This window comes from Microdochium trichocladiopsis (assembly GCF_020744255.1).
Source record: "Microdochium trichocladiopsis strain MPI-CAGE-CH-0230 chromosome Unknown B0I36scaffold_4, whole genome shotgun sequence".
In the NCBI taxonomy this organism is placed as follows: domain Eukaryota; kingdom Fungi; phylum Ascomycota; class Sordariomycetes; order Xylariales; family Microdochiaceae; genus Microdochium; species Microdochium trichocladiopsis.
In genome coordinates, this window is record NW_025763547.1 from 3124938 (window position 1) to 3152568 (window position 27631).

The window sequence follows — 27631 nt, forward strand, 5'->3', positions numbered from 1 at the left end:
CTTTGGCCCTTACTCGAAGTGGTGTCTCCTTTTCCCACGGCAGTGATATCTACGGGGCTTGTCTTGTGAATCCTTCTCACATAACGGTGGATCGGCAAAATGCGTCGTCCACCACAGGCAGGTTTCAGGCGGGAAGGTGCTCTCTGTGCCCCAAAAGCCGCCAATCGGAATGCCCGTGCGACAATGGATGTCGCGCTCCCAAGTTAACTATAATGTCCTCTTGTTTCGTTCTTGACTCGATAATTCTTCTCCTTCTGTGAAGGCAGCCTTTGACCTAGCGCCGCCCTGTCCCTTTGCTCCGTAATGCACCGCCCAAGATGGTGAAACATGTCAAAAAACGAATTTGTGGTGTGTATCAGTGTACAAAGGAAAGAGAAGTGGGGCTGAACGAGTACATGGTGCTACGTTCAGATTCGGTGGAGAGCTGGGGGATGGAATCGCCAGCGTGCTGGCGGAGAAAAAGCAAGTGCTTTCATGGCATGGTATGACATTCTGTGGCTGAGCCCATACATGTCGTAGCTCGCCGCGCGATACTGCATACGTAGGTAGGCACAAGTCTCGCCGTGATGTTTCCAAGCTGCCATTGGAGAGGGCGAGATCTTGCAAGCTGCTACGCATACTTAGCAGGCTTGATATAGCAACAGCGGTTCGCCGACGTTTTCGATCTCTGGTATGGTGCACTTAAGATCAAAGGCTTTCGACAACACGATCTTGAAAATCTGTCAAGTTTGTAAGCGTCATATCTGATGTGCTCAATCGTTGTACTCAAGCTTACCTTTTGCACGTTGATGCTGTGACTCGTGCTGCTGAAAATCAAAGGGGCGCGCATAGCCTTGGCAAACCGCCGAGCCTGGGTCGCAAAGTCAGCCATAATCTACATGCCCCCAAATTAAAGTTGTCAAGCCATACCTGGTTGGAAATCTCCTCTTGGTCTTCCCTGGGGAAGTTGACAAAATGATCGTACTTTGTGCCCACAAGCACGGGAATGGCAGTCTTGTTGAAGCCGCGACCTTGTCTGTACCACTCCTTGATGCTGTTGAGTGTGCTTTTCCTGGTCAGGTCGAACATGAATAGTATGGCGACGGCATCGTTGCAAACGAGCGGCAGCATGTTGACGAATTCTCTCTGGCCACCCAAGTCCCATATGCTGAAGGTGATCTCTGTATTGCGGATGCTGATGGTCTTCTCCATGAAGTTGACTCCCAATGTCTGGATATAGTCCTCATCCCAGCTGCCCTCGACGTATTTGACCATGAGCGATGTCTTGCCGATCTGGGCGTCGCCCACCATGCCGACCTTGATGACTACCTGATTCCGGCCATTCTGCTGCTGCTCTTGCTGACCGCCGCTGCTCCTTGAGGCATGGTCGCTGTAGTGTGTGGCATGCCTATCGCCAGCACCCGAAAGGCCCGAGGGCGGCCGCGATATCGACTGCGGGTGCTGCGAGATTGGCGGAGTGTCGTGTCTCGCTTGGCGATCCATGTCTTCGGACTTGTGCTGCTGGTGGACGCTGTTGGCGAGGCCGTGGTCGAGCGATTGGGAGTGGTGATGCGAGCGGAGGGCGGTCTCTGGATCCGAGTAGACTCTGGGAGAGCCTTCGATGCCGCCAAGTGTGTCGTCGGGCGCGACTTCGAGCGGGACACTCGGCGGCGGCGGTGCGGTGGGCTCCTGATCCATGCTGGGAGGGGGTGGAAGACGCGGGAGAAAGGGCTTGGGAGGGGGCCCGAGAGGTGTCGAGGTCGGCCGTGCAGAGGACGGAAGGACCGCCGAGACTAGCTGGCTCGAAGGAGGACCTCAAGGCGACGGCGTGGCGGAGGAGGGCAGGGGCAGTCGAGGCTGGATGAGGCTTGGGGATGATGGGTGGACGAGGTCCGAGTTGAGCCAAATGGAGATGGGTGGGGGCGTCACTCCCGGGAGTCTAAGCTGCGAGGACTGGGGTCGGCCACAACGAGAGGTTGAGGCGGGCTAGCGAGCTCTAGCCGTGGACGCCTGAAGTGCAATCTGGCGGGTGCAAGGCCTGCTGGTGCGATGGCAGACCAAGATCTGTGTGACGGGCAGCGGCTTGTCGAGAGCTGATTGCCAGTGGCCTCAATTATCAATGTGGTCGCAGGCAAAGCAGCCGGGAGGGGTAGCCTGGGCCAGTATCTGTCGTCAGAGGGAGACGGTCGGTCTGGGGAAACAGGCCTGCCAGGCTGGAACTGCTGGGGACCGCGGGTGCAAGTGGTTGACTCCGCAACACGAGGTTGGCAACGGACGGCACGGCAGGCTGAAGAGTTGAGGAAACCCAAGACCAGGACGGGCAGGGAGTATCTGGCGGCTGGCTGATGTTTGCAGGTCAGCACCAATCGACTGCCGTCCAATGTCAAGTCGTGTTGTGGTGTGGTGCAGTAGAGTGCAGGCCAATGGCAGACCTCACAACGCCCCCAGGCGCCAAACACTTATCGATACAACAACAAAGGCCCAGGGCAACCGGTACGAGCATCATTGAAGCTTAATCTGGAGCACAGCATTCCTCATCCACAGCCACCACCAGTAGAGATGCTCGCGGGCCAAGTCTCGGCTTGAGGCACTAAAGCTAGAAGCCAAAGGCGCGGATCGCCATGCCCAGCGTCGCCGCACTGAGCGGCCACCACGGCGATCAAGCTGGGTCAACTAAAGTAAACGGCCGTGGACGCGTCCTAGCAGCTAGCGCCTGCCTCGCTAGCCGCCAAAGTCAACAATGCGCATGAGCATAACTCAGGCGGCAGGGTCATGCCTGCAAGCCAGTCGTTGCACCCACGATTGGGCGATGCATTTGACATACGTTGTGACTGGGGCAGCAGGTTCTTCACCTCTTTGCCCCGCTGCAAGGCGCAGTCGTCTTTGGCAGCATCCTCGAGATCGGGAAGCCGTGGGTGAGAGGCAGATGCACGACGCGTCGAGCTACCCACCCATGCGTCGCTCAGGAACGCGTGCTGAAGATCGGCCGCCAGGTCCAGGCTGGCGGGGCAGGTCCCAGGTAGGCAGAGTGCTTGGCCCTCCAGTCCTTGGGACGTACGTTGTGAGCCTCCCGAGGTCAGCTCAACAGGTTAGCGTGTCCGGCACCCGTTTCTAACCATTGAGAATTTAGTACATGTTCTTCAAACCCCACGACAGTCCAGTGCAATAGCGCTGGCCCAATGTGCATCTCGAACCTCATTTTCCTTGAATATTGACCTCTGACTCGAGGTCGGAACCACAATAGCATTCTGCTTCTCATCATGGCAGGCAGGCAGGATATGAGATAATGGCACCAGCCGCAATCGGCGTATGCGGGCCTGATAATGGTGGAGCACGGAGCTGGACGGCGGCCGGTGCTTGCCGAGATGCATTGTACCACGCACTGTAAGAAAATGCGCTTCACACCGCACAATCTCACAGTGCGGCCTGGAGCTCCCAAACGTCACCACCCCAGTCCTCGGACCCCAAGAAACCAGGCCACTTTTTGTCCCCCTCTTGACGTTATCTCAAGCACGGCACTGCATATCAAACTTGGATATCATTTCCTCCCACGACACCACCGCCACAAACGCAAAATACAGCAAAGCCTCCACGATGGCCTCAATCGCCCGGTGCCTGCGGGCAGCTCGCCCCTCGACTCTGGCCCGCCTCTCCCAGACCGCCCCAGCCACTGCCCGCTCTGCGTGGCAGCAGCCCGCCACCATCCGTGCCTTCTCCGGCTCGTCGATCCGTATGTCTGCCACCGGGTTCCCAGTGCTTGGGCGGGATGCGCATGCGCATTCACCCAAACCCCAGCACTTTGCCGGAGCTCTCCAGCTAACCCGCCCCGACCCAGGTGAAATCCGCAAATACACTCGCGAGCACGAGTGGATCGACCTGAGCGCCGACAAGAAGACGGGTGTCATCGGCATCTCCGAGTTCGCTGCCGAGGAGCTCGGCGACGTCGTCTACGTCGAGCTGCCCGAGGAGGGCCGCGTCGTGGCTGCTGGCGACGCCGTGGGCGCCGTCGAGTCCGTCAAGTCGGCCGCCGACATCAACTCGCCCATCTCGGCCACCGTCACCGACGTCAACAAGCTGCTCGAGGAGAAGCCCGGCACAATCAACCAGGTGCCCGAGGACGACAGCCACGGCGGCGGCTGGATCTGCAAGGTCGAGGTTGGCGAGCAGGGCGCTGCGGACTTTGAGAAGCTGATGGATGCCGAGGCGTACAAGGCGTATGTCAGCGACGCCGGCCACTAAGTGTGGTGAGACCTGAGTGATCAAATTAGGTGAAGTCTTCGATTCAACAATTGCACCCGACAAAGCAAAGCTTCAAGAGGAGGAAGGGGAGACAGAGAAGGGGCAGTAGCCCGTTTAACATCTGTATATGTAGTAGAAACCTGCATACAAGAATCAGCTCAACCTTGTGTCAAAAATGGAAAAAAACACATCCCATGCTATGCTTCGCCGAGACCCGGCGCATGCATTTGTTCCCATGCACAAAAAAGCGCACCATTGGTCATGCTTTTGTTACATTGGTGACTAGCTTGCTGCGCGTTAACATCTCTAGGTCTATGGAGTAATGCCTATGTTGTGATGCCGAGTTTCACAGATTTTCCACATTGCTTTTGTTCTCGTTCGCCATTCCACCAGACTTCTTGATCCCCTCCTGTCCGTGGTATTGGATCTCACGCCGGCACCCACGGTTGAGCGTCCCCCTGTTTCGCTTCCTTGTCCGCAACAATGACATCCAGGATATCCTGAGCACCTGCTTTCCTCAGCGCGCCCGCGACCTTGAGCCCAAACTCGATGGCCTGCTCCTTGGTCGTGACGTTCTCGGTCACATCCGCATCCGCTGCCTTCTTGCCGTCCACACTAACAACATTTGCCCTGAGCCGCAGCTCGCCCTTGTCGGTCCATGACGTCTGTACTCCAATCGGCACGCTGCAGCCGCCCTCGAGCGTCCTCATGACACTGCGTTCCGCCTCGCCCTCCAGCATGGCCTTGTTGTCCTGCAACTTGCCCAGCAGCTCAATCATCTCCGTGTTCTCCTTCAACGTCTCAATGGCCAGCGCGCCCTGGCCCACAGCGTACAGCATGCCCGCACCTTCCTCGGTGCCATCGAGGTACTGCGAGATTCTCGACTCGAGCTTCATTCTCTTGAGCCCGGCCGCCGCGAGGATCAACGCGCTGTACGCATTCTCCGGGTCGTCCAGCTTGCGCAGCCTGGTGTCCAGGTTTCCCCGGCAGTCCATGAACTTCAGGCCGGGATACCGCCGTGACACCTGCGCCATGCGGCGGATGCTGCTGGTGCCGACGACGCTCCCGTCCGGCAGGTCCGCGAGGGTCCTGTACTTGCCCGCGAGGCTCTGCTTGACGACGACGACGTCGCGCGGGTCCTCGCGGTCGGTGATGCACGCGACGACGCAGTTCTCGGGCAGCGTGGTGGGCATGTCCTTGAGGCAGTGCACGATGAAGTCGACCTGGCCGGCCACGAGCTCGGCCTCGAGCTCGTTGGTCCAGAGGCCCGTGGTGCCAAAGTTGTACAGCGCCGTGATCTTGTCCTTGTCGGCGGTCGCGTCCTGCGGCTTGACGAGGAACCGGTGCGTCGGGTAGAGCGACTCGAGGGTCGCCTTGATCGCGTGCGCCTGCACCAGGGCGAGCTGCGAGCGCCGCGTGCCGATCCGGATGAGGGGTCTGGTGTCGTCGCTGGTGCTGTTGTCAGCAGTGGCTACGGCGGCCTGCGCCATTGATCGGGGCGTTTCGGTCGACATTGTCTAATTGAGCTTGCGGCAACTGCTTGTTTTTGCCGGTATCGTGGAACTGTGAGAGGTAGAGAGGGTATGTGCGTCGACTTGAAGTCGTTCGCAGAAGGAAGGGTCTCTCCAATGTCGCCCGAGGGGCAACTTTTGGTGGGGCTCTGCTGCCGGGACCGGGGCCAGCCGTTCGCGGCGATGAGTTTATTGACTGTGACGAAAGTGCATTTCTGCTACCTACCTTAAGCTTAATACCTAAACCCCACAGTCAAATTTGAACCAAATCTTCCAAGGTTAGTATGTGCGCATCAAGAACAATGGATCATTTGTCAGTCGCGGAATAATAGATCTTGGATTAGAAAATCGTGCAATACCTAGGGGTAGACCTATTGTTCCGCTTTGTAGTTCAGACAGTCGTGACCGGGATCAGACGAGCACTTCTAGATCCCCTATATGTCCGATTTCCTGGGCACCAGGCCCGGAACTCCCTCGACCTGAATCAACAATGGTTAAAACGCAGTCTTCTTCGCCAAAATCTATCTTTTAGATGCTGTCAGGGCTTTTGACCTTTTGTCAGCTTCAATGCCTCAACATCTTTCCTGGCAATCTTTTATTCGTGGGAACGCCCGAAGCATTTCCGAAGCTGAGTTGCGGGACGAGGTTTTCTTACACCATCAAAGTTACGATGATCATGGACTAAAGACAGTACAAATTCCATGCTTTTGCTTCATAAAATTTATAGTGATATGAGCTGGCTGTTTCTCATCTAAGCTAATGCTGCACCTTTTCCCTTGTTATTGTCCGAGACCTCAATCTGCCTAGCGACTAGAATTCCCGGACTCATTGTGGAAAATAGGGCAGAAATTCCCATGCAAACCCAGCAATAAACCTAATGAGTCGTCATCACACAGTGACGTTAAGGGGTTGCCTCAAGCTCCCCCGAAACGAATAAAATGCTAAGGTTAGACGATCAAGCTTAACTGACGATGCCACCCTAATTTCTCATACGAAGGGTCATTCCGGACCGACATCCCAAGTCCCACACGCTCTAAGGTTGTCAGTGCGTGCGGAAGTAGTATGATAACAATTTATGCACGATTGTATCCCCCTTTATTTCCGCCGAAGATCCGCTTGCGAGCAATACTTTGCTCAGCAATATGGCAACATCGGCCAAGCTAGTGCCCGCTCAGCGTGGCACTCCATACCGCCAAACGTTTGACCGGATTGGACAAAGATCTCTGTGATACAGCATACTCGACGCATGATGTGATTCCTCCGAACATCCGATCTGGTGCGACTGTGCTGCATTTCGCGGTGTTGCTCGTCCCAGGTCTCACAGGGATGGTCTTACGTGATAGTGCCGCGATGGTCTGTTGCTGTTGACTCCGATTGTACCGTGGACAGCAGGGAGTGACAAGTCATGGTCAACACAAGGTTGTGATGGTGACTTGAGTATCATGAGATTCCAAGCCATCGAAACAGATATCGCAATGAGGTCGGACGCCATTGTGCCAAGTGCCCGAAGTCTGGCGCACACTGAGAGTATTGGATGGGAGTTCTCAAGTCGGAAAAGAGCTGTCGTGTCGTATATTTGTTGAACAGGGACGACGTGGCTCGCCCATATGGTGGGAAGACTACAACCTGTTGATCTATGTGTACCGTTGAATCATGCAGAAGATCCCAGTAGCTTCCCCTCTTATACAGTCAAGTATCAATGAAAAGCTGTATAAAAGGGGAGTGGACATGACAGGCTGGCAACAATACCAAGAGACACAATAGCAGAGACACCACGACAACGTCAGATCCTTAGACTTTCAAATCCTCAGCGCCTCAAAAGACCATAGAACGCTTAAACCCAGGAGCAGCTCCCCCAGCCCAAGAACGACATTCACAATGAAGGTCTTCTCCGCCACTGTCTTCCCAATCATCGCCTTGCTCACCAGCACTGCACTGGGCCGTGTCCATAACCAGATCGGACCACGCCAGGAAGTTCCCAGTCCAGGCACGCCGCCCAGTCCGGAGCCGGTTCCTCCCAGTCCTCCCAGTTCTCCCCCGGTGGACCCGTCTGTTCCGGCTCTGCCTGTTCCTCCGCCACCTGCACCGGCGCCGGCACCGATTGACCCCAACCCGGGGCCGGACCCGATCCCGGTCCCCGCTCCACCTCCGAGTTCGCCGGTCCCCTTCAGTGGTCCGAATTGCGGCAAGGGGTACACGTACTGCGGTTACATGCTCACCAACAACGGGCACAGTGAGTCTTTTGACAATTGCTTTCCACCTTTGAAGCCTGGAGCCCGCTTTGGTTTCCGTACTTGGTCGTTTAGCCCCTCAAGTCGTCGGACACCCCTTCCCCTTTTCTTTCCCGTTCCATCAACTCTCTTCCAACACATGAATCCTTAACTATCGACACTGTCTCTCTCTGCATGACATTCACTTACCAAAACCCCACCATCGCAACTCAACTAACAAAAAGAAAACAATAGACTTCACCCCAGAGCAAATATCCCAAGCCTACTGCGACGGCCTGACGGACCACTGCAACGGCAGCCCGGCCACGGCGTCAAAGACTAACGTCGCCCAGGCCGTGTTCGTGTGCCTCGACGACGCGCCCAAGTCGACGGTCAAGCTGCTCTGCGCCTGCAGCGGGGAGTGCACCAACGACCCGGCGACCAACAACATCGCGCAGTGTAATGATGCTTGCTGGAACTGAATTTTGGTGAGCAGGTTTCGCCGCCTGGTGAGAGATGGTTTTGAGAGAGCAAGAGCAAGCCTCGATGAGGATTTGAGAGGAGTGATGGGGGGGATAGGCCTTTGGTTTAGGGAAGGGGCCTGGTTGAGGACAGGTGGGTTTACCGCTTTGTCTGGATTGTTTGTGTGCTTGGAGAGAGGTCTGACAGATTCAACTGCCAATGCGGTGCAAGCAATACGGGTAGAAGGGTGATTTAGGGGGTCTTATGGAGCATAGACCTGGGAGAAGGAGCTGGACACATTCATTCCTGCGTGGAGTACCACAAGCGACTGCACTACTGGACGACTGCGATACTCAGATAACATTGAACACATTCTTTTCAAACATTTGGCAACTGACGCGATGCATGCCATTTGTTCTGAAAACAGCGCCCTGCGGCTAGGTCGAAAGTAGGACATCTAGCAGAGTACCGGCGTGTAGCAGGCTTTCCTTTCTGTCCTTGTGTGGTTGTGAGCCTTTGGACCATGGCAAAGCGGGAGGCATTAGGCCCGTTAACAAAGACGGAGTGTAAACTCGGCAGTCTCGTCCAGGCGAATTTTTTTGTGCTTACAGAGATATGCTGCAGGGATTGCTGTAAAGAATAAGCTTTCTTCAGAGTTGGTTGGTTGGGCCAGATGGTTGTACGTAGTAACCTTCTCGGGTGGAGAACATCTTGTGCCAAGCGTAAATGGTCGCTCCAAAATACACAAAGTCATGAGGGGCATTCCAGGGGTTTGATTTAGAATTCGGCAAGCCTGCAGAACGTGTCGGTGAAGGCCTGCAATTGCATCCTGTGTTCCGAGCAGCCAGTCACCTTACAGATTTGCAGAGTCAAGATAAAGCAGCTCATGCAGGCAGATCCAATGCCTGATTCTACGGGTGCAATTGACCGAACTGCGTTGTCACTCGGCCAAGTCTCACCACCGGCGATTCCGCAATGATTGGCTGTTTACGACTGACCAGGTGCGCGAACATACCTTAGACACTTCCCATGATCTACAACCGCCATGTCAGGCAACAAGCCTCCGCGTCGGTTGCTGTGGATTTGTGATTTGTGGAGGGCCATGCATGGCTGGACCGCTTCGGACGTGGATGCAACCTTGGGGCCAGCACCATGCTTGCGGGCTTGCATTAGCGGCCGTTGATCTGACTCACTGGGCTGCAACGTTGGTTGAGGAGAAGCCTGTGGCCATCTGCGTTCACGCCGTGAAAAGGTTGTGTCTCTTATGACTTGCCCCCCCCCTGTGGTGTGGAAGAGAGCCGTGGTCGGCTGTCAGATGTGGGAATGATTGAAAATGAACCATAGTGACCCGTGCGCCAAACAGGCAGGACAATGCAACCATGTCGAGTTGTCGGAGGAACCCCCGGCCTGTTCGCATGACGTCAAAATGAACCAGGCTGGCGTGGGCGACGTCGACGTTCGACGGTGACGGATGGTGTAATTATCTTGCGGTGCATTAGCCGATTGCAAAGCTCGAACAAGCTTCCAGGGTTTTCTAGAGTCCAACCTGGCTGCATCAGAGTCGGGCTCACATATATCCCGTCTTACCCTGGATTCACCGTCGCGATGCCAGCCCTGTAACGAAAGGAGTATGGACGCTCACATGCAGCTGGGGCAATCGGCAACCCACTGGCGTCGGCCTCTTGGCCTTGTCGGCTCTCGCCAAAACGGGGCTTGGGGTGGAGTGCAATTTGAGCCGTGCCTGGGCCCACCACCGACTCCAGGCACTGCTGATAACTAACGTTGTCGTGGGCGAGAGCAGTGATGTTGCGGCCCGACAGTGAGTCGGTGAGCATGGATGGCCGCATTGAGGGAGGATGACATGCTGTGAGCCGGCCTGGGTCACTCGCTGCCGTGCACGGCCGGGGAAGCACTGCATATTCCGTACATGCGACATGCCTCCCCAAGAGAAGGGTCATGGATGACATCCACATGGATGGGGGAAGGAGGAGTGCAGGCTGGTGCAAGGATGGCTGGTTGACGCGATGCACCTTGCAGGCCCTGGGCCGCTAGGTCGTGCAAGGAAGGTCCGCTCCTCCCCCGAGTCCGCTGGCCCACCGCTAGTCAACAGGCAGGCTACTGCTTCCGCATCGTGACGACTTCGTTTGCTTGCCTTGGGTACAAGTTCCCGCCTCCCTTCCACTCTGTTCCTTTGTCCATGCAACTCAACATGCATTTGTACGCCATCTCCAGAGCTTGCGCCTTATAGTGTGACCTGACCCCGCCGCCTGACCCGTCTGTGCCGTTGCCAGGACACTGCAAGCCGGAGCTCGAGATTCTCCATTCCTCGCAGCCGCCTTATCACGATCCCAACTGCCCCACACCTTTTCTTCGGCACCCGCCTGCGCCGCTTGCGCCGCTTCTCCACCTCGGCGAAGCCAGCCCACTCGAAATTTCCTTGAGCTCGCGCCGCCGTGAGCTCGCTCTTCCACTCTTCCCTCCCACAGACCTCAAGCTGCCCTCTCGTACGGCCACGACTCAACTTCGTCCAGCACCTGTGATACTTCATCACTGAGGGGTTCCTGGCCTGGTCTCCCTGCCACTTCCTGCCGACCTTGCAGGGTGCAGAAGCGCACGAGCGCCGCTCTCGGCCGCCTTCATTGTAAGCCGGGCTGCAATCGCAACCCGCGCCGCCGAGCGACTTCAGTCCCCCGGGCTCCTCAACACCCAAAAGTGCGCTCTCGGTGCAGCAAAACAGAGCATTGACACCACCCCGCCCGCGAGAGCTGCGCAACGGCGCTTTGGTGGTGGTATTCCAGCAGGTCAACCAAGGACGACGCAGGCACCGCTAGAACGGAATCATGGGCAAGCACGAGGACTTCGGGTCGTGTCACTGGCCGGTCTGGCAGCTCGACGATTTTTCCGTGTGCTTCCAGGTCGAGTATGTACACCCGCGCAAGGCGTCTGATCATGGGGGGTCACCTAGTCTGACTGAACAATGAATGTGCACAGCTATTTGAGGACAATCCTGCCGCTTTCGGTCATCGCCATATCCATACTCGCTCTTATCACAACAAATATATCCGCCAGGATCAGAGAACGAAACGCAAAGTTGTACAAAAAGATCCCGACGTCCCATGACCACACGGAGCTGCCACCAGAGGAACCTCTTGTGGTGAACGAGAACGATGAGGACGACGAAGAGGCGCTCACCATGGGCGGCGGCGCCCCAGGCCGCCTTGCCCTAGTCAAGACGACAACCAAGGGTTCCATCGTCCAGGCCGACAGCCCGCGGGGAGAGCAGGTTATCGTCATTACCGAGGAAATCATGGTAGCTGGACTTGTCGCCATCAACGTCATTGCGCTCATCACAAACACTTTTGCGGGCCGCGGGCGACTTGCGGCTACCGCTGGACTGCTCACCTGGCTTTACGTCCTCGTCCTCGTGTCTCTGCGTCTCTTCCTCGGCCACACGAAGTGGCGAGTGCCTCACCTTTGGAACCACACTGGGATCATCTACTTCTGCCAATGGCTCTTTTCGGTCATGATCTTCCGCTCGGCGCTGATCCATCCCAGCAGTCGCTTGGCCCAGATCCTCGTCATCGTCGAGTTCTCGTTGACTACGGCCCTCTTCCTCATGACCGCCATGACGAGAAAAGGAAACAAGATGGTTGCACTGGAATGGGAAGCAGGCATTGAGCCATCGCGTGAGCCACTGGCGTCGGTCTTCTCCCTCTTGACCTTCTCGTGGATCGATCCTCTTCTCAGCAAAGGTTACAAGGCGCCGTTGGAAATGGATCACGTTTGGAATCTCTTACCCAAGGACAAGGCTGCCAACGTTCTCGCCCACTACCGTCAATTCACCAAGACGACTTCTCTCGTGGTCCATCTCTGCAAGTACTTCAGCAGCATGTTGACCAGTCAGTGCATCTGGGCTGTCATCGGTGGCCTCTTCACCTTTGCACCAACCCTCCTGCTCAAGGCAATCCTCCAGTATCTCGAAGAGCCAGGCGACACGCCGCGGAATGTTCTATGGCTGTACGTCATCTTGCTGCCCGTGTCCGACATCGTTCGCTCCACCGCAGATGGTCAAGCACTATGGATTGGTCGCAAGATTTCTGTGCACATTCGTGCCATCATCATCGGCGACATCTACGCCAAAGCGCTCCGCCGCAAGGCGGCCACTGGCAAGAATGGTGGCTCAGGTGATTCCGACGAGGCTGGTGCTGGCCAAGAGACCATGCTCGACAAAATCAAGATTGCACTCCGCCTGAAGAAGAGGAAGGAGAAGGCTCCCAGTGTCAACGGTGCCACCACCGATGGGGCGAATGTGGATCCGACCAAAGACGCCGAAGACCAAGCCAACAATGGAACCATCATCAACCTCATGTCCGTAGACAGTTTCAAAGTCTCCGAGTGCACCGCCTACCTTCACTTCCTCGTTGCTGCTGCGCCGACGCAGTTGTTTGTTTCCATCGCACTTCTGTTCCAGGTCCTCGGTCTTAGCGCCATTCCTGGGTTGATTGTGATGGTCTTCCTCCTACCCATCAACATCATGCTGGCGAAGGGATTCAACTACGCCCAAAAGAAGATCATGACAGCTACAGACAAGCGCATCCAGACTACGAACGAGGTCATGCAAAACATCCGGATCATCAAGTACTTTGCCTGGGAACAGCGCTTCAGCAGCATTGTAGATGAGAAGCGGGATGCAGAACTCAAGGCTCTGCGGCTTCGCTACATGATCTGGGCCGTCGCAGTCGCGTCGTGGAACACAGTCCCCGTGCTAATTACCTTTTTCTCTTTCCTGGTATACACCAAAATTGAAGGGAAGCCGCTGTACCCATCCGTGGCCTTCACATCGATCTCTCTATTCTTGCTTCTACGCGTTCCTCTAGATCAGCTTGGCGACATGATTGCTCATGTTCAGGAAGCCAAGGTCTCCATTGACCGTGTTGAGGAGTTTCTTAACGAGGACGAGACCGAGAAGTACGAGCAGCTTGGCGAGGACAATGTCGATGAGAACGGCAACAAGGTTATTGGATTCCGTGATGCGACTTTCATCTGGGGCAATAAGGACATTGTCAGCACTGACGGCTCCATGGCATTCCGCCTCCTGGATCTCAACGTCGACTTCAAGATTGGCAAGCTCAACCTGATCTCGGGACCCACTGGCTCCGGCAAGACCTCTATGTTGATGGCACTCCTCGGCGAAATGAGCAAGATCAAGGGCGACGTCTTCCTCCCTGGTGGACGCAGCCGTGAAGATGTGCGTCCCGACCCTGACACGGGTTTGTCTGAGACGTGCGCCTACGTCGCGCAGAGCGCTTGGCTCGTCAACGCGAACATCAAAGAAAACATCCTCTTCTCTGCGCCTTTCGATCCCAAGCGTTATAGAGACGTTATTGTGGCCTGTGCCCTCGAGCGCGACCTTGAAATCCTCGATGATGGCGACGAAACCCTTGTTGGCGAAAACGGCATCACTCTATCCGGTGGTCAGAAGCAACGAATCTCACTTGCTCGCGCGGTATACTCCAGCTCACGTCACCTCTTGCTTGACGATTGTCTCAGTGCTGTCGATTCTCACACTGCCAAGTGGATCTTCAACAACTGTATTCTCGGTCCTCTGATGGCCGACAGGACTTGTATCCTGGTCTCGCACAACACGACTCTGTGCGCGCCACTTTCGGACTATGTCGTACTCATGGACAATGGACGTGTTGATGCTCAAGGCACTGCCATGGAGGTGATTGAGACTGGCAAGCTGGGCGAAGAATTAATCAACAAGTCTCGTCCCGGATCTGCTCACATCTCTCACGTGCCCTCCCGCGTTCCGTCAAGCGTTGGCGAGGAAAGTGGAGCTGCGACACTGGTTGATGACGGTGGTAACGGCTCAGCCATCAACAAAGCCCCCAAGAAAAAGAACTCGAAGCCAAAGGACGCGATGGACGAAGCCAAGGTCACTGGTGCTGTCAAATGGTCCGTCATTGGCCTCTACCTCAAGGCTATGGGCAATTGGTGGTTCTGGGTTGGTGTCATCGTGGTTTTCGCCGGTCAGCAGTTCAGTGGCGTCGCTTCCAACCTTTGGATCAAGGAGTGGGCCAACCAGTACGTTGAAGTCGAGAGTGTGTCGTCCTTGCACTTTGGCACGGCTCCCCATGGCTCTGTCAGCTCGTCCATCTCCCCGACTTACTTCACCTCCATGATCCACTTTGCAAAGACCGTGGGTCGACCGGCCGTATACGCTGCAGGAGATGTGCCTGAAGTCAACGTCGACTATTATCTCACTGTTCTGGCCGCTATTGGCCTCGCTGGCGCAGTCCTTGCCCTGGCACGTGACCTGTGGCTGTTCTTCGGTTCCCTGACTGCGTCACGGAGCATCCACAGCAAGTTGATGTCTGCTATATCTCGGGCCAAATTCAAGTTCTTCGACGTCACTCCATTGGGACAGATCATGAACCGGTTCAGCAAGGATCTCGAGGCTATCGATCAGGAAGTGGCACCAGTAGCGATCGGAGTTATGAGCTGCGCTCTCGCCATCGTTATCACCGTTGCGATGATTGCCGCAGTGACTCCGAGCTTTCTCATCGCCGGCGTCTTCATCACCGGGTTGTATTTCGTTGTCGGCATGTTTTACCTTCGAGCCTCGCGCGACCTCAAGCGGCTCGAGTCTGTCAATCGCAGCCCCCTATTCCAGCAGTTTGGCGAGACCCTCTCTGGTGTCACAACTATACGCGCCTACGGCGACGAGCGGCGCTTCATCCGCGAAAACCTTACCAAGGTCAACAAGCAGGCTCGCCCATTCATCTTTCTCTGGGCCGCTAACCGCTGGCTTGCGTTCCGCATGGACCTTTTGGGTGATTTCGTCTCCTTCTTCGCTGGTGTCTTCGTTATTCTGAGCTTCGATGCGGGCCGGATTGACGCTGGCCTTGCTGGACTCTCCTTGAGCTATGCCATTGGTTTCGCCGACAACGTCCTGTGGCTTATCCGACTTTACGCGATGAATGAACAGAATATGAACTCCGTCGAGCGTGTCAAGGAGTACCTCGAAGTCGAGAAGGAGGCGGAGCCGATCATCAAGGACAATAGACCGCCAGAGAATTGGCCTGCTCATGGCGGTGTCGAGTTCATCGGTTATTCTACACGTTACCGTAAAGAACTCGATCCGGTGCTCAAAGATGTCACGCTCAAGATCAACCCTCGCGAAAAGGTCGGCATCGTTGGTCGGACTGGCGCAGGGAAGAGTTCGCTCACGCTGGCCATCTTCCGCGCGCTCGAGGCGGACAGTGGCAAGATTCTGATTGACAATGTGGATATCGGCATGATCGGTTTGCAGGATCTGCGTGAGGCCATCACCATTGTCCCGCAGGACCCTACTCTGTTCACTGGCACTATCCGCAGCAATCTCGACCCATTCCACCTGTACACCGACGACCAGATTTTTGCTGCCCTGCGTCGCGTCCAGCTCATCGGACCGGACGAGGTCGTCGTGTCCAAGAACCTGCTTCCCACGACGCCGACCATCTCCTTCCCGGATGACGCCGCCGCTAGCACTGGTGCTTCGACCCCAACTGCTACCAACAAAAACATCTTCCTCGATCTCTCGGCCAGCGTCGCAGAGTCTGGCAGTAATCTGTCGCAAGGTCAGCGACAGCTTCTCTGCCTTGCTCGCGCAATGCTCAAGAACCCCAAGGTCCTGGTCATGGACGAGGCCACTGCGTCTATCGACTACGCGACGGACTCCAAGATCCAGGAGACGATTCGTGAGCTCACCAGCACGACCATCACAATTGCTCACCGTCTTGCTACCATTGTCGACTACGACAAGGTCTTGGTCTTGGACCATGGCGCGGTAGTCGAATACGACCACCCGCACACTCTTCTTCAGAAAGAGGACGGCCACTTCCGGAGCATGTGCGCAATGAGTGGCGATCTCGATACGCTTGTCAAGGCTGCGAAGAAGGCGTGGGATGCTAACAAGCTTGTCGATGACGAGTAGACATCGTCAACAACGGCATACGCGACGGGCTGTACCTCGATATGATGGATCTTGAACAGTCACGGGACAGGCAGTTACCGATCGAGTATCGTACGAAATTTGTGGTCGTCCCTAGCCTGACATGCTTCGCGTATATACATACAGCATCTTGTTTGTCTAGCCAAACTGTATCATTGCATCCCAAATAATATGGCGTTATGGCGTTGGCGACCATGAATGAGTCGGCCATGGGTTTTTCCTTTCTATTGTGGTTACTAAAAACAAAACGGCGGCGGCGCCTTACGCAAGGCCGGCTGTCAAACACAAGTAAAACGGCCTTATTGTTCTAGGCATACCGTACAAATAAAACTTTTCCTTGTCCACCTCGCAAGAATGCATCCCTACGAGTACAATAAATGCCATGGTTGCTTGATGGGACACGTAGTATAAATATGAAGCAGTATGGGCACAAAAGACGCCACCTGGACTATAAAAAAGAAAAAAGGCCACGCGCAGGCGCAGTCTCGGCAGTGCAGTCCGTTGTGTGCTCACGCAACCCTCTCCTTCTCGTTCTTCTTCTTCCGCGCGACCCAAGCCTGCGCCTGGTACGCGTTGCGCGTGAGAGCGCGCTCGTCGAAGCCGTACCCGGCGTGCTTGCCGCGGACCTTGCCCAGGCCACCGCCGCCGCCGCCGCTGCTGCTGCTGCTGCTGCTGCCGCGCGCTTTGGGGAAGGTGAGCTTTCCGCAGACGTGTTGTTGTTGTTCTCGTGATTGGCGCTCGGCGTCTGAATCTGAAACTGATTCTGCGTCACTGTCCTGCTTCCCCCGGGCGGCGGGGGCGGCGGCCTGCGTCGACTCGTCGTCTGCTGACGAACCATGCGAGTTCCGCATATCCTCAAACTCGAAGCCCATCTCCTCCGACACGAGCACGACCTCGTCGAGCGAGAGCTGGACCCACGGGCCCGTGCCGTACAACAAGGGGCCGAAGTTGATCCATGCCCCTCCCGGGCTGAGGAGGGCGTGGATGGTCGCGAGGTAGCTCAGGAGGTTGCGGGCCGTGTCTATGAAGAAGTGCGTGATGATGACATCGTACTTTTGCTGCGGTGGCTCTTGTTGTGTTGAGGGGGAGGAGGAGAAGACGGTGGTGAAGTCGCCCTCTACTAGGAGGACTTTGGAGACTAAAGGGGGCGAGTTGCTGGCCGTGGTGCAAGTGATGGAGTCTGACGAGGTCAGTGGGGGAGCAGATGAGGACAGGGTTACTTTGCGGAAGAGGTCGTCGTTGCTGGCGTGGTGGGAGAGTGAGTCGATGAAGGGGTGGAAGCTGATGGGGGCAGAATCGCTTGCAGTTCCTTCAGAGTTGGTAGAGGAGGAAGAATGTGAGATATTGGCCTCGAGATATCGGTAGGCGACGATCATGTAGGTCGACCATTCGTTGATGGTCACCTCGAAGCCTGTGATGCCTGTCAGTGTCGGAGCTCTTCTAGCCGACCATGGTCTCTAGCACGAGAAAGCTGCCGAGAAGAGCGCGATGTCATCGCTATCATGAACGACAAGATGTCGCGCCATATGCAGCGGTCATCAGGGGAGACTTACCTCCTAGCCCAGCAACCTCATGGCCCAACCGCCCAAGCCCAGATCCAGGAAGTAAGACTCTCAGTACTCTAGCCCTTCCTTCATCTTGCTGCTGCCGTTGTCCATCTTCTCCGCTCACCTCTGTGGGAGCCTCCAGTAAGGACTCCCGCACGCCCTCTAGTGCACTCAGAATACAAGGAAACGCCGCATCCCGCTCCTCCGCACCTTCTATGCTCCAGTCCCGAACGTAGTGCTTCATCGCTTGGATCACGCTGTGTCGCTCAGACCCGCGTCCTGCGGCCTCCTCGGCGCGGATGAACTCATTTAGCTCCTTTTCGGTGATTCCGTAGAATTTCATGGCGTGGTTAGCAATGCCATTGGCGAGGTGCGCGTTGGTAGCGATGTGGTGCTCCAGCTCGTTCAGTTTGCGCTTGTAGTTTGTCGTTTTCTCGAGCATCTGTTGGCCCTTGTTAGTCGTCGTGCTTCCAGGATGCCTCTTGGCAACGAGCGACCAAAGCATCGCCCCTTGTACTAAGGATATTGTGTACCACATTCACAGCGCCTCTAGTCTGATACAGAGAGATAAAACAAGCAACGGGACTCACCTTCTTCTGCACCTGCGGCACATGTCCATACATCTCCCGCCACCGCCTCACCTCGGCTTTATTCAGTCGCGCGTACGACTTGAAACCATCGATGGTCTTCAACAGCCTCCACCTTGGATGATTTGCATTCCATCTCCCGTGGTTCCTATCGAGGCGCTGCAGGAGACGATCTTTCTCCTCCTTGTGCCGTGAGCTACAAGATTCAAACGGAAATGTGCAGGGATCATGTTCTCCTTGATACGGTGTGCAAGTGGTGGTGTCTATTGTTGTTATTCCAGCTCCTTGGGCCATGATGGCTTGTACTTCTGGGTAGGTGTTAATCGTCATCCGTGCGGCGTTGTAGATAGCTGAAGTGCCTAGGGACGCCTAAAGTCAAAAGGGCCTACTTACTATCAGCATGAAAACTGTTCAGCTGTGGCTCATCAGTTTCCTGCACAGAGCCGTCATTTTCGTCCGCGACGCCGCCTGGGATCAGCGATGAGATGCATAGCAGGAGCAATGTCCCCTGCACGGAAATGGGGAGCATTTCGTCTGAGTCAAGGCAAGAAAATGAAAGACTGGTGTGGCCATACAATGGGCAAAACTCCAAGCACAGTTCGACTCTGAGATCATGCTTTTTTCTCTTTTTACAAGTACGTATCTTAGTATGACAACTAGATCATGAAAAATGTGGACGAATGCTGATGGTCGTGAGGACCTTGATGGACAAACCGGTTCCCGCTGCCAAGACTCACTGAGCCTCCTTGGTGTTTCTCCACTTCTCGGGCAACGGGTCAGTTGTCAATGACCGCAGGACTCAGCACTGCACATGAAGCGTTGAGGACAAGCGTTGAGGACTCGTTTGGGATTCAGTCTGGCTGATCAAAAGCTCCATTTTGTGATAGTAGCAGTTGTCGCATGCTGTTAAATGGCGTAATTGCAAGATGCACAAATGGCGTCAAATAGTCTTAACCACACCGGACGTATCGGAGAGTGATATTCTCCCTATTGTGATACAAAGACGGCGCTCATTGCACGATCCTCACAGTCTTGCCGACCTCGCCCCTCTCCACAGCCTCCACCCTCGGCATGACAACCTCCCAGACCTTGTCGGACAGCTCCTCGACTCCAAGATTCGCATCCACAATCTGAATGTCCTCCTCCTCTTGTCTGAACTGATTGACCACTCCGGCACTCACTGTCCCACCATGAACGCCAGAGACATTGCTGGCGGCGCCCTCGGCGCCACCCGTCTTCCCCAGATCACCCATACTTAACCCCCAGAACAGCTCCCGCACGCGCCGCTGCATCTCGCCGCGCTCGTATACCTCGCCGCCCCAGCCGCCGCGGCTCCTTGCCACGCTCTCTTCCAGGTCGAGGAACAGCACCATGTCTGGCCGCGGGAGGCCGACCTCGGGCGCCTTCGCCCAGGACAGCGACAGCGACGGGAGGTGCTTCGCGGCGCTGTACACGATGCCACTGTGGTAATACCTGTCGCAGATTATTGTGGTACCTGCTGCGAGCTCGGCTTTGATTTTGTTTCTGTGGATGTCGGATCAGTACAATCTCATCCTTTTCTCGATAGGGGTGAGAGGTGGCAGATCATCTGTGGAAGAACATGGACATGTCACGGTATCTGTCGGCCTTGGTAATCGCGATAGACTTACATGGCCTCCCACCGGTTTGCGCTGAACAGCAGGTGGATGACATGATCCTCCGTCTCTGTCTCGCCGCGTAGATACGCATCAATCATCTGGCCAATGGGTGTTGTCCTGTCTGTAAAGGGTGGTCAGCCGACAGAACACTTCACGGTAATGTTGTACAACCTGGCTCAATGACAAAGCCCCTTTCTCGCTGGCAAAGAAAAATGCAACAACAAGGATCGCCTACCTGGAAACCGCATGTACTTGACCTGCCTCCCGCTCTCAACACACCGCTGCTGCAGTAGCTTGGCCTGCGTCGTCTTACCCGCCCGGTCCAAGCCCTCGAACACAATGAACGCGCCACGAACAACACCTTTCTGTTTAAGCGTCGTCGTTACAGGAGCACCAGCTTCCGTCGTTGACGCCTTGGTGCCGCTGCTCGTCTCCGCACTGGCCTTCTTTTCTGGCTCTGACGATGTCGGAGCTGCGACCGGAACCGGGGCCGGAGCCGGGGCCGCAGATGCTGCAGTACTCTCCACTCCCTCCATCTCGTCATTGCTTCCTCTTCCCTCGGCACTCTTCTCGTGCGTCGTGGAGGTTGCCGCCGCCGCCGCCGTCGTAGTTGCCGCAGCTGCTGCGTCATTTACGCCAGTCCCAGCTGAAGACTTTGCACCTTCTGTAGGGGGGGTGGCTACGGCGGCGGCGGTCGGAGTCCCATCTTCCTGACTCGTCTCATGGGACAATGAGCTCGGCAAGGGCCCCGTGGCGACCGTGATGCTCCCAGAAGCCGGAGGGGACGGGGAAACAGCGGTGTCTGCGCCCGCCATGTTGTGATTGTATCCTTCTCCTAGGATTCCCAAGGGAAGACCGTCCGTCTGGCCAATGGCTTCAAAGCAGGGAGGAAAGAAAGAGGAGGCGGTTGATTATATGGCTTTTCAGGGCGTCGTCCACCAACGGAGTGCTCTGAATCTCGACTGTGTAGCCGTTTACCAACAGGCGATTAGCTGAAATGTTGCCTGTCAGCAAATCAGTAAGCCGGACGGTGCTCTGATGAAGCGTATCTTGGCTGACAGTGGTGTTAGCTGATGCTGCAAGGGGCTTGTCCCCTTCGTGTGGCGGCGACATCTCACGAGGCTGTTAAGGACCCCAGTCGTGACTCACGTGTTCTCCGGCGACAATGCAAAGCATCCAACATGCAGACAGTCAGTTGTATGAACTGCTGAATCTCGCCGCTAGTGTTATCCAAGAACCGTGGTCGTCGAACGATGTCTTGCCTGGAGGGAGCTGTAGGATGATGTGATACGACGTCCCGGACAGTGGGGTTATCCTCCCTGGCACCCTCACTCCTCCAACGGCGTGTAAAGTGGGGAAGAGGGGGCAGGCACCGTCTCGTAGCACAAAACTACTCGCGCACGCACCGCATGCATGACCAAGTTCAAGCCCTCGCGTCATCGGATGCAGGAACAGAGTCGTCCTAACCACACTCACTGCATGGCTACTATGGTACACAGGCTACTGTCGTGTGTGTATGTGTGTGCACGCCTTACAGCATTATACTGCACGTCAGCTGCCGCGCGCTTGAGACCCCGAGACGACGCTGCTATTTGTCGGTGTTCTGCAGCTACTCTTTCCATGCAGAAGGTTACACGGAACGACCTTTTGAGGGCTCTCATAGGATTAATCACTGCTTGGATCCGAGATGTTTGAGCCAGAAAAGGATACTGTATTATGCACCTCGTGAGGTGACAAGAGCTCACAGTCCGGAAAACTTGAAAAGTGGAAAGCAATGCCAAACAAAACAGTAAAGCAAAAGCAGGCTACCGCCATATATACCAATAGCAATGAAGCAAACACGCCGCCGCCCTTTGTACGCCCAGAACCTAGACACCATTGCATGCGCCAGAAACTCCAGTCCCTAGCCCCTAGCCCAATCCGAGGACCAATCGTGGACAGCATGAGCTCGTACAAGTTCGTCAGTACGTCCATCAAGTCATGATCAGCACCCGAGGGTTTGTTCTGTCTCGTCTTTCGCGCTGCCACTCTCCCACAGCTCAAAGCTCTCTCCTGTCCCTTCTATTGGCTCCAGCACGGCAGCGCATGGCGCGGGCTCCTCGACCTTCTGCATCAACTCCTCGGCAGTCTTGACACCTTGCTCCTCAACGGCCGCCCCTACGACGACGGCAGGGACGCCTTCATCGGCAGAAGGGACGAATGGCGCTGGTAATGGCTCGTTGCTCGTAGAAGCATCAGCCAGCACAGACACGAGCTCGGCCTCGACTTGGGGCTGCTGCGCGACCTCCTCATCGTCGCCAGGGACAATAATGACTGAGTTCTCATCACAGCCCTCAGAAAAGTAGTCGCGAACGTTCATCTCGCCGAGTGGGCTTCTCTCCTTTTCAAAGACCATGCCGTCCGCATCTGCTGCTTGTCGAGCAGCACGTGGCCGCGACGTCTGCGAGACGTCGTCAGCGGGTGGCACGTTCTCCTTGCCTTCGGCACGCTCGCGCTGCCTGCGGCTCTCGGTCTCCTCATCGGAGCTGATATCGAGGACGCAAGTGCTGTGCTGTAGCAGGTTGGTCATCTCCTGCTCGGCAGTGTCTTCGTGGATCTCAAAGAACCACGACGACTTCATCTCGCCCTCATGTAGCTCGTTCAAACCCAGTGAAGTGCTCGACGAGGTGGAGATTGTTGCCGACGAAGTCTCGCGGCTAGCGTAGCTCGAAAGTGTACCCTTCAGCGCAGCATCAAGGGAGAAGGGAGCAGCAGACTTGGACGAGAGACCAAAAGCAGGAGGGTCTACACGGCTGTAAGGCCCAGCTGTCCGTCGCCGCGAGGATGACAGAAGACCATTCTTCTTCCCTCGCGTAGGAGAACGACCAGCAGGCGCCGACAGTGGCGAAGACTTGACGATGCCCGTGCTGAGTCTAGCCACGGGAGACTTGGGGTTCAGTATTGAGCGTGGGCGCGGAGAGCTAAACCTTGACGAAGCAGAGATGTCATGGGTGCTTGCAGATTTTGTGAGGATAAAATTGGAGGGCTTGATGAACGAGTCCTTGGACAAGCCGTCATTGCTGCCCTTGAGGCGTTTGGAGAAGAGCATGGGATCAACATTCTCAGAGTCATCAGTGTCCACTGTCTCGGCGGCTTTCCGCTTTGTGGAAGATGGAGAGGGAGTTGCTACGAGATAATATTAGCATCAAGTGCCGCCCATGAATGAAGTATGGGATGCTCCGCTGCTCCTCATTTTCGAGGCTGCAGCACAGAGCAAACAGAGTCCAAGATAATAGGTTCCATTGGGCCAAGCCCAGAGGCCAGAGCAATACGATGTAAACATACCATTCTGTCTGTTCTTCAGGCTGGTCAAGTTCTGAAGACGTGACCCATTGAGAGGGGCGAATGGCTGGCGGATAGTGGCCATGGTCAAGGCTTGTGGTGATCTCTACAGGATGGAAGCTCGGGTATTCCAATTGGTGACCAAAGACAGCAATGCCTGTGACGCTGTCGGTAAAGCTCCGTGCGGAGGAAGTCGAAATGGGGGCCGAGCTATGGTCAAGCCCGACGGACTGGTATTCTGCCTGCAGCCGGGAACAGACAAACCTGAAATGCTGAAGTGAAAAGCGGATGTCCTGGTTGTTTGTTTATTGACAAGTTTGCTCTGTGTTGCTCAATGTCGGCCACGTTGGGCTTGGTATCGACAGAACAGGAGAGCTCTCTGACGACGGAAAGAGGAGAAAAGTGGCGAAAGGCAGCCTGGGGAGGGGGCCCAGATGGTCTTATTGCTGCGTTCTGGGCGTGGAACACGGAACGTGTGGGACGGGGTGGACGCGCAGGAGGGGCCGTCTTTCCTGGCCGGCTGGCTAGCTAGGTTGAACGGAGAGGAGACGGGAGAAGGCGAGGGATGTGCTAGGGATGTACCAGCTGCAAAGTCTTTCACGTCCGGTCTAGCAGCCTAGGCAGGAGACGAGAGGCGTCTGGTGTTAGGCGGGAGGAGAGCGTCCTGGTAGAAGAGACAGTGGGTGGCGGAGCTGCAGTCGTGAGTGGTGGGCGGGAGGCGGCAGCACGAAGGCGTTGGGAGGGCGAGACGGGGCTGATGGGGGTAGAAGAAGTGGCCGCGACACGCTCTGGCCTCAGACAGGACGGCAGATCGCGAGATGCAGGAGAGCGGGGGGCCGTGACCGTGATGCTGCGCACAGACACGCTGTGGAGGCCAGCCGAGCCAGAAAGTGTCGTCGCGGGTCGGTCCCATTGTTGCACAGCACAGCAGGGAAGAAGCTCGAGTCGCGGCCCGCACCGCGTCTGTCCGAAATCTTTGGTTGCGTGCAGGTCCGCCCAGCACCACGCGTCTGGCCCGGGGGCGCGGCTTTCGGACAGTGCAGACTCAACTGAGACAGGGCGGAACACCTGCCCGTCCCGATCAGGACAGGCTCGGCGCCTAAGGTTGCAGCTGCAAGGCCCGGCGCAAGGGGCAATCCATGGCCGGGCATTGCTAGTGCCGCCTCCAACCCGATCAAGGCCATTGTCCCTCATTGACACGGGCGGGGTTGGGGCAGAATGAGGTCAGCAGTGCATTGCAGCCGGAGATTGCACCAGACCTGCAGCCTCTTCGGGCTCGTCCGACACCTCAGGCAGCCCGCCCAGGGCAGGCCAATCGTCGCGTCAGGAAGCCTGGCCAAGCCGCTGCCGCCCTCGCTCAGCCCGCTCCGAGCCTGCGCCCTGTCCCTGTCGTCGCGCTCCCAGTGGCCCACCGCCCTGGCTGCCCTGTTTCCACGCGTAAAGCACCCTCGCTGCGACCTCGTCGTCGCGTTCTTAAAGGGAGGTTATCCTCCCCCTCCCTCCCCCCGCCTTGACACGCCTGGGTCACGCTTGATCGGCCCTTGGTCCAAGAAGACTGACGGGATTACCCTCCATGCAATCGTCCTCTGAACCAACGAACGCATGATGCCCAGTCCAGTCGTCCACGCTGACCATTGCGACACTACAAGCGCCGAGCCTCTCGATAGTCTCGTCTCGAATGCGTAGACGTGGTTTTGCGGGAGGGGGAAGCCTACTTCTCATCCTATCAATGGTCGGCTGCTCGAGATCGTCGTCCAAACCAGGGACTCGCTCGGCCGTCCGAAAGCCCCAGCCCAGAAGGTTTCTCCACTGCTCACCTAGTTCGCTCCAGTTTTGGGTCTGGATCTTTCTATCATTGGCTGCCAGACTCTCGCAACGACTGAATATGGCATCACTGCACCCATGACTTATTGAAACCGTCCAAGAACTGAGGGGCCATGGATGGACTCTGATGTCCTAGCCGGCAGACGGGGTTGGGATACCATCCCGACAGACAGATCTAGGCAAGCTGGACGTCCGGACACTATTCAGCCCGGCTGGCACTCTCCAAATTCTGATTCAACGAGACATAAACATCTCGACGGTGACATTGAGAACGCCTCCTCGCCATTGACCAATAACAAGGAGACGGACAGCTGGCCCGGCCTACTTTCGCGACCTAGCTAGATAGCCGACGTGCTTCCGATTCGCCGCCGACAAGGTCGACGAACAAGTGACCCATCCACATCGCTTGACCGAAGACCCCCCAAACCCTCGTGGTTGGCCGCTCGAATAGGCCCGCATTGGCCCACAGACGAGACCGGACGCCCGGCATGACGCGATGAGACTTATCTCCACGACGTCTTGCCACCAGCTATACGACCTCACTCGTCTTGCATTTTCCAATGATGCGGATGGGCGCCACCTGCTGCTACGGGCGCTTCTGATCTGGCTCCATGTCTGATGTGAGAGGCTGCAGTCTCCATTCGATCCACGTTTCACGTCCAAAGGGATCTGCACGAGAGTCCTGGCTAAACTCGGCGGCGCTCCTTGGTCTAGGAGCTTTGGTGTAGGCCATGGGTTGCCTGGCTCTTGTCTGCTGTCCTTGCGATACCAGTCACCGAGATACAAAGTTCAACAAAGGAGCCTCGCATACGACCAAAGCACATTGAAAAGATTGACCCTATCAACGATAACGCCGACCATGTACTTCGATGTGAACGTTCTCCCTAGTATTCGATCTGACGAACGCCACAAGAGTGCCAATACGGGTGTCTTCGCAGCCAACAGCTTGGGAGGGAGGGCTCTTACCTGTTCTGCTATCTCGTTGTGGCTAGGATAGCTAGGACCCTGGACCTACTAGCCCGTGATTCCGCAACTGAACACGGATTGGGCAAAATGGAGAGACCCAATGCATCCCAAACGTGCCGTTCACGAGGGACTACGTAACAATATATACTTCTGTTGTTCTTTAGTCCTGGACTTGCTGCCTTTCGACAGATGGGCATGTTTTTATGCGAGGGCCTTTCCAGCACAGAGCTCCAGGACCACCTCTTTTGGGTGCTAAAGTGGTTTCAGAATGTGTGCACATGGCTGAGACATGTATCTCGTGCTTCAGCCTTTCGAGCGCGGTACTGACCGCATGCGGCCAGTGAACTCATCGAGCTTTCAGAGCATGAGCCATAACTCTGTTACCTCCCATCGCGGACAGCTCACTCGCGCCCGACCACGGTGGCACAGCTCGGCATTTTTAGCCCGAAGAACAAAGGAATGCAGGCTGCCAAATAGAAGCACGTGGTGCAGTATGATGTGCTATCTACGCTAACGTAGGTAAGGCCCAGAGACCATTGTCGATGTGGTTGCGCGGCCATCCACTGGAATGTGCCCCCGCCATCACGACACATCCCAGACCACCACCGGGGCCGCCACCCCCAAAGCGCAGTCACCACCATAGCCGCATCAAGCATTACTTGAGACCTTGCCGGATGCCATGGACGGGCTGTGTCGGTGTCCGGCCACTTCATGCTGCGTGCCACGGCCTCGACTCTGCTTTCAGTGGAGCCGATGCTGGGTGAGAATGCCACTTTCTAGTACTCAGATGGCAGGTGCGCGCCGCACGATCGTACCCGCCTCCGGATGTCTCGTGAGGAAAGGTCGTTTAGGTGCCTCTTTGGCGCCAGGACGCCCTCAATCTTGTCGCAACTCTCTTCCAAGACTGTCTTGATGGTCTCGCTCTGCCTCCTGCCTTCTCTCTGTTTGTGAGCCCAGCAGTCTGCCACGACCGCATTCGTGGTTCTTTTCTCTCGACCTCGAAACTCTTCTGGCTTCTCCCCAACCACTACGAAATCCCCCTTGAAGCACAGCATTCAAGCACAGCAGGACTGGACTTCTTCTTCCACGGCCAGTGCCTCGCATATTCCCTGGACCACTGACTACCCATCACGTCCCGAGGCTTAACAAGAGTGTCATATCTTGATAGCCCTCATGGGTTCGGAAAAGCTGGACAAGGCGTCGTCTACCTCCGGCGCCGACCACGCAAAGAAGCTCCAGGAGTCTCTTGAGCAAGTCGAAAAGGAACAGAAGCTGCCCAGGCGCCCAACTCTGATCCTCGCCGCGGTCATCAGCCTCTTTTGCTCGTCTACCTTCGGCATCATTCTTGCTGG

At 56.2% G+C, this 27631-nt stretch overlaps 10 protein-coding genes across 10 annotated transcripts; 5 read left to right on the plus strand and 5 right to left on the minus strand.

Moving 5' to 3' along the window:
• Positions 1–620: 620 nt before the first annotated feature.
• Positions 621–1677, minus strand: B0I36DRAFT_362215 (P-loop containing nucleoside triphosphate hydrolase protein; the record flags this gene model as incomplete). Its single annotated transcript, XM_046158616.1, has 3 exons — positions 621–719; positions 776–850; positions 910–1677. 3 exons carry the CDS (start codon positions 1675–1677, stop codon positions 621–623), a joined length of 942 nt encoding a protein of 313 aa, XP_046014394.1.
• Positions 1678–3492: 1815 nt separating this feature from the next.
• B0I36DRAFT_321682 (glycine cleavage H-protein) lies at positions 3493–4470 on the plus strand. Its single transcript, XM_046153742.1, has 2 exons — positions 3493–3709; positions 3815–4470. Exons 1-2 carry the CDS (start codon positions 3574–3576, stop codon positions 4216–4218), a joined length of 540 nt encoding a protein of 179 aa, XP_046014395.1. The 5' UTR covers positions 3493–3573; the 3' UTR covers positions 4219–4470.
• On the minus strand, positions 4471–5859 carry B0I36DRAFT_321684 (porphobilinogen deaminase). Its single transcript, XM_046153743.1, has one exon. The coding sequence runs from the start codon at positions 5730–5732 to the stop codon at positions 4647–4649; it is 1086 nt and encodes a 361-aa protein (XP_046014396.1). The 5' UTR covers positions 5733–5859; the 3' UTR covers positions 4471–4646.
• Positions 5860–7607: 1748 nt separating this feature from the next.
• On the plus strand, positions 7608–8421 carry B0I36DRAFT_348604 (uncharacterized protein; the record flags this gene model as incomplete). Its single annotated transcript, XM_046156707.1, has 2 exons — positions 7608–7962; positions 8195–8421. 2 exons carry the CDS (start codon positions 7608–7610, stop codon positions 8419–8421), a joined length of 582 nt encoding a protein of 193 aa, XP_046014397.1.
• Positions 8422–11241: 2820 nt separating this feature from the next.
• Positions 11242–16379, plus strand: B0I36DRAFT_241634 (uncharacterized protein; the record flags this gene model as incomplete). The annotated part of the gene is made up of 2 exons (XM_046149852.1): positions 11242–11321; positions 11393–16379. 2 exons carry the CDS (start codon positions 11242–11244, stop codon positions 16377–16379), a joined length of 5067 nt encoding a protein of 1688 aa, XP_046014398.1.
• Positions 16380–16642: 263 nt separating this feature from the next.
• B0I36DRAFT_110534 (N2227-like protein-domain-containing protein) lies at positions 16643–19155 on the minus strand. Its single transcript, XM_046147876.1, has 4 exons — positions 18925–19155; positions 18535–18839; positions 17951–18386; positions 16643–17808 (listed from the first exon to the last, which is right to left on the minus strand). The coding sequence occupies exons 1-4, from the start codon at positions 19058–19060 to the stop codon at positions 16907–16909; spliced, it is 1779 nt and encodes a 592-aa protein (XP_046014399.1). The 5' UTR covers positions 19061–19155; the 3' UTR covers positions 16643–16906.
• Positions 19156–19322: 167 nt separating this feature from the next.
• Positions 19323–21436, minus strand: B0I36DRAFT_321690 (thymidylate kinase-domain-containing protein). The gene is made up of 4 exons (XM_046153744.1): positions 21287–21436; positions 20404–21222; positions 20181–20289; positions 19323–20055 (listed from the first exon to the last, which is right to left on the minus strand). Exons 2-4 carry the CDS (start codon positions 20981–20983, stop codon positions 19542–19544), a joined length of 1203 nt encoding a protein of 400 aa, XP_046014400.1. The 5' UTR covers positions 20984–21222; positions 21287–21436; the 3' UTR covers positions 19323–19541.
• Positions 21437–21616: 180 nt separating this feature from the next.
• B0I36DRAFT_110560 (uncharacterized protein) lies at positions 21617–22007 on the plus strand. The gene has a single exon (XM_046147877.1). The coding sequence runs from the start codon at positions 21648–21650 to the stop codon at positions 21861–21863; it is 216 nt and encodes a 71-aa protein (XP_046014401.1). The 5' UTR covers positions 21617–21647; the 3' UTR covers positions 21864–22007.
• A 145-nt stretch (positions 22008–22152) lies between these two features.
• B0I36DRAFT_373749 (uncharacterized protein) lies at positions 22153–23574 on the minus strand (the record flags this gene model as incomplete). The annotated part of the gene is made up of 2 exons (XM_046160223.1): positions 22153–23333; positions 23493–23574. 2 exons carry the CDS (start codon positions 23572–23574, stop codon positions 22153–22155), a joined length of 1263 nt encoding a protein of 420 aa, XP_046014402.1.
• Positions 23575–24946: 1372 nt separating this feature from the next.
• On the plus strand, positions 24947–26513 carry B0I36DRAFT_321694 (uncharacterized protein). The gene has a single exon (XM_046153745.1). The coding sequence runs from the start codon at positions 25168–25170 to the stop codon at positions 25393–25395; it is 228 nt and encodes a 75-aa protein (XP_046014403.1). The 5' UTR covers positions 24947–25167; the 3' UTR covers positions 25396–26513.
• The last annotated feature ends 1118 nt before the right edge of the window (positions 26514–27631 follow it).

What these genes read in the sequence shown, in the direction of transcription:
- B0I36DRAFT_110560 (XM_046147877.1), top strand. Translation starts at nt 21,648, where the DNA reads ATGGCTACTATGGTACACAGGCTACTGTCGTGTGTGTATGTGTGTGCA.
- B0I36DRAFT_321694 (XM_046153745.1), top strand. Translation starts at nt 25,168, where the DNA reads ATGCGTAGACGTGGTTTTGCGGGAGGGGGAAGCCTACTTCTCATCCTA.
- B0I36DRAFT_110534 (XM_046147876.1), bottom strand. Translation starts at nt 19,060, where the DNA reads ATGCTCCCCATTTCCGTGCAGGGGACATTGCTCCTGCTATGCATCTCA. An exon ending in GAACAGTTTTCATGCTGATA is followed by an intron (nt 18,840 to 18,924) that starts GTAAGTAGGCCC and finishes ACACCTACCCAG; the next exon opens with AAGTACAAGCCATCATGGCC. An exon ending in TGAGGTTGCTGGGCTAGGAG is followed by an intron (nt 17,809 to 17,950) that starts GTAAGTCTCCCC and finishes CAGGCATCACAG; the next exon opens with GCTTCGAGGTGACCATCAAC.
- B0I36DRAFT_321682 (XM_046153742.1), top strand. Translation starts at nt 3,574, where the DNA reads ATGGCCTCAATCGCCCGGTGCCTGCGGGCAGCTCGCCCCTCGACTCTG. An exon ending in CTTCTCCGGCTCGTCGATCC is followed by an intron (nt 3,710 to 3,814) that starts GTATGTCTGCCA and finishes GCCCCGACCCAG; the next exon opens with GTGAAATCCGCAAATACACT.
- B0I36DRAFT_321684 (XM_046153743.1), bottom strand. Translation starts at nt 5,732, where the DNA reads ATGTCGACCGAAACGCCCCGATCAATGGCGCAGGCCGCCGTAGCCACT.
- B0I36DRAFT_321690 (XM_046153744.1), bottom strand. Translation starts at nt 20,983, where the DNA reads ATGGCGGGCGCAGACACCGCTGTTTCCCCGTCCCCTCCGGCTTCTGGG. An exon ending in CAAGTACATGCGGTTTCCAG is followed by an intron (nt 20,290 to 20,403) that starts GTAGGCGATCCT and finishes CACCCTTTACAG; the next exon opens with ACAGGACAACACCCATTGGC. An exon ending in GCAAACCGGTGGGAGGCCAT is followed by an intron (nt 20,056 to 20,180) that starts GTAAGTCTATCG and finishes CGACATCCACAG; the next exon opens with AAACAAAATCAAAGCCGAGC.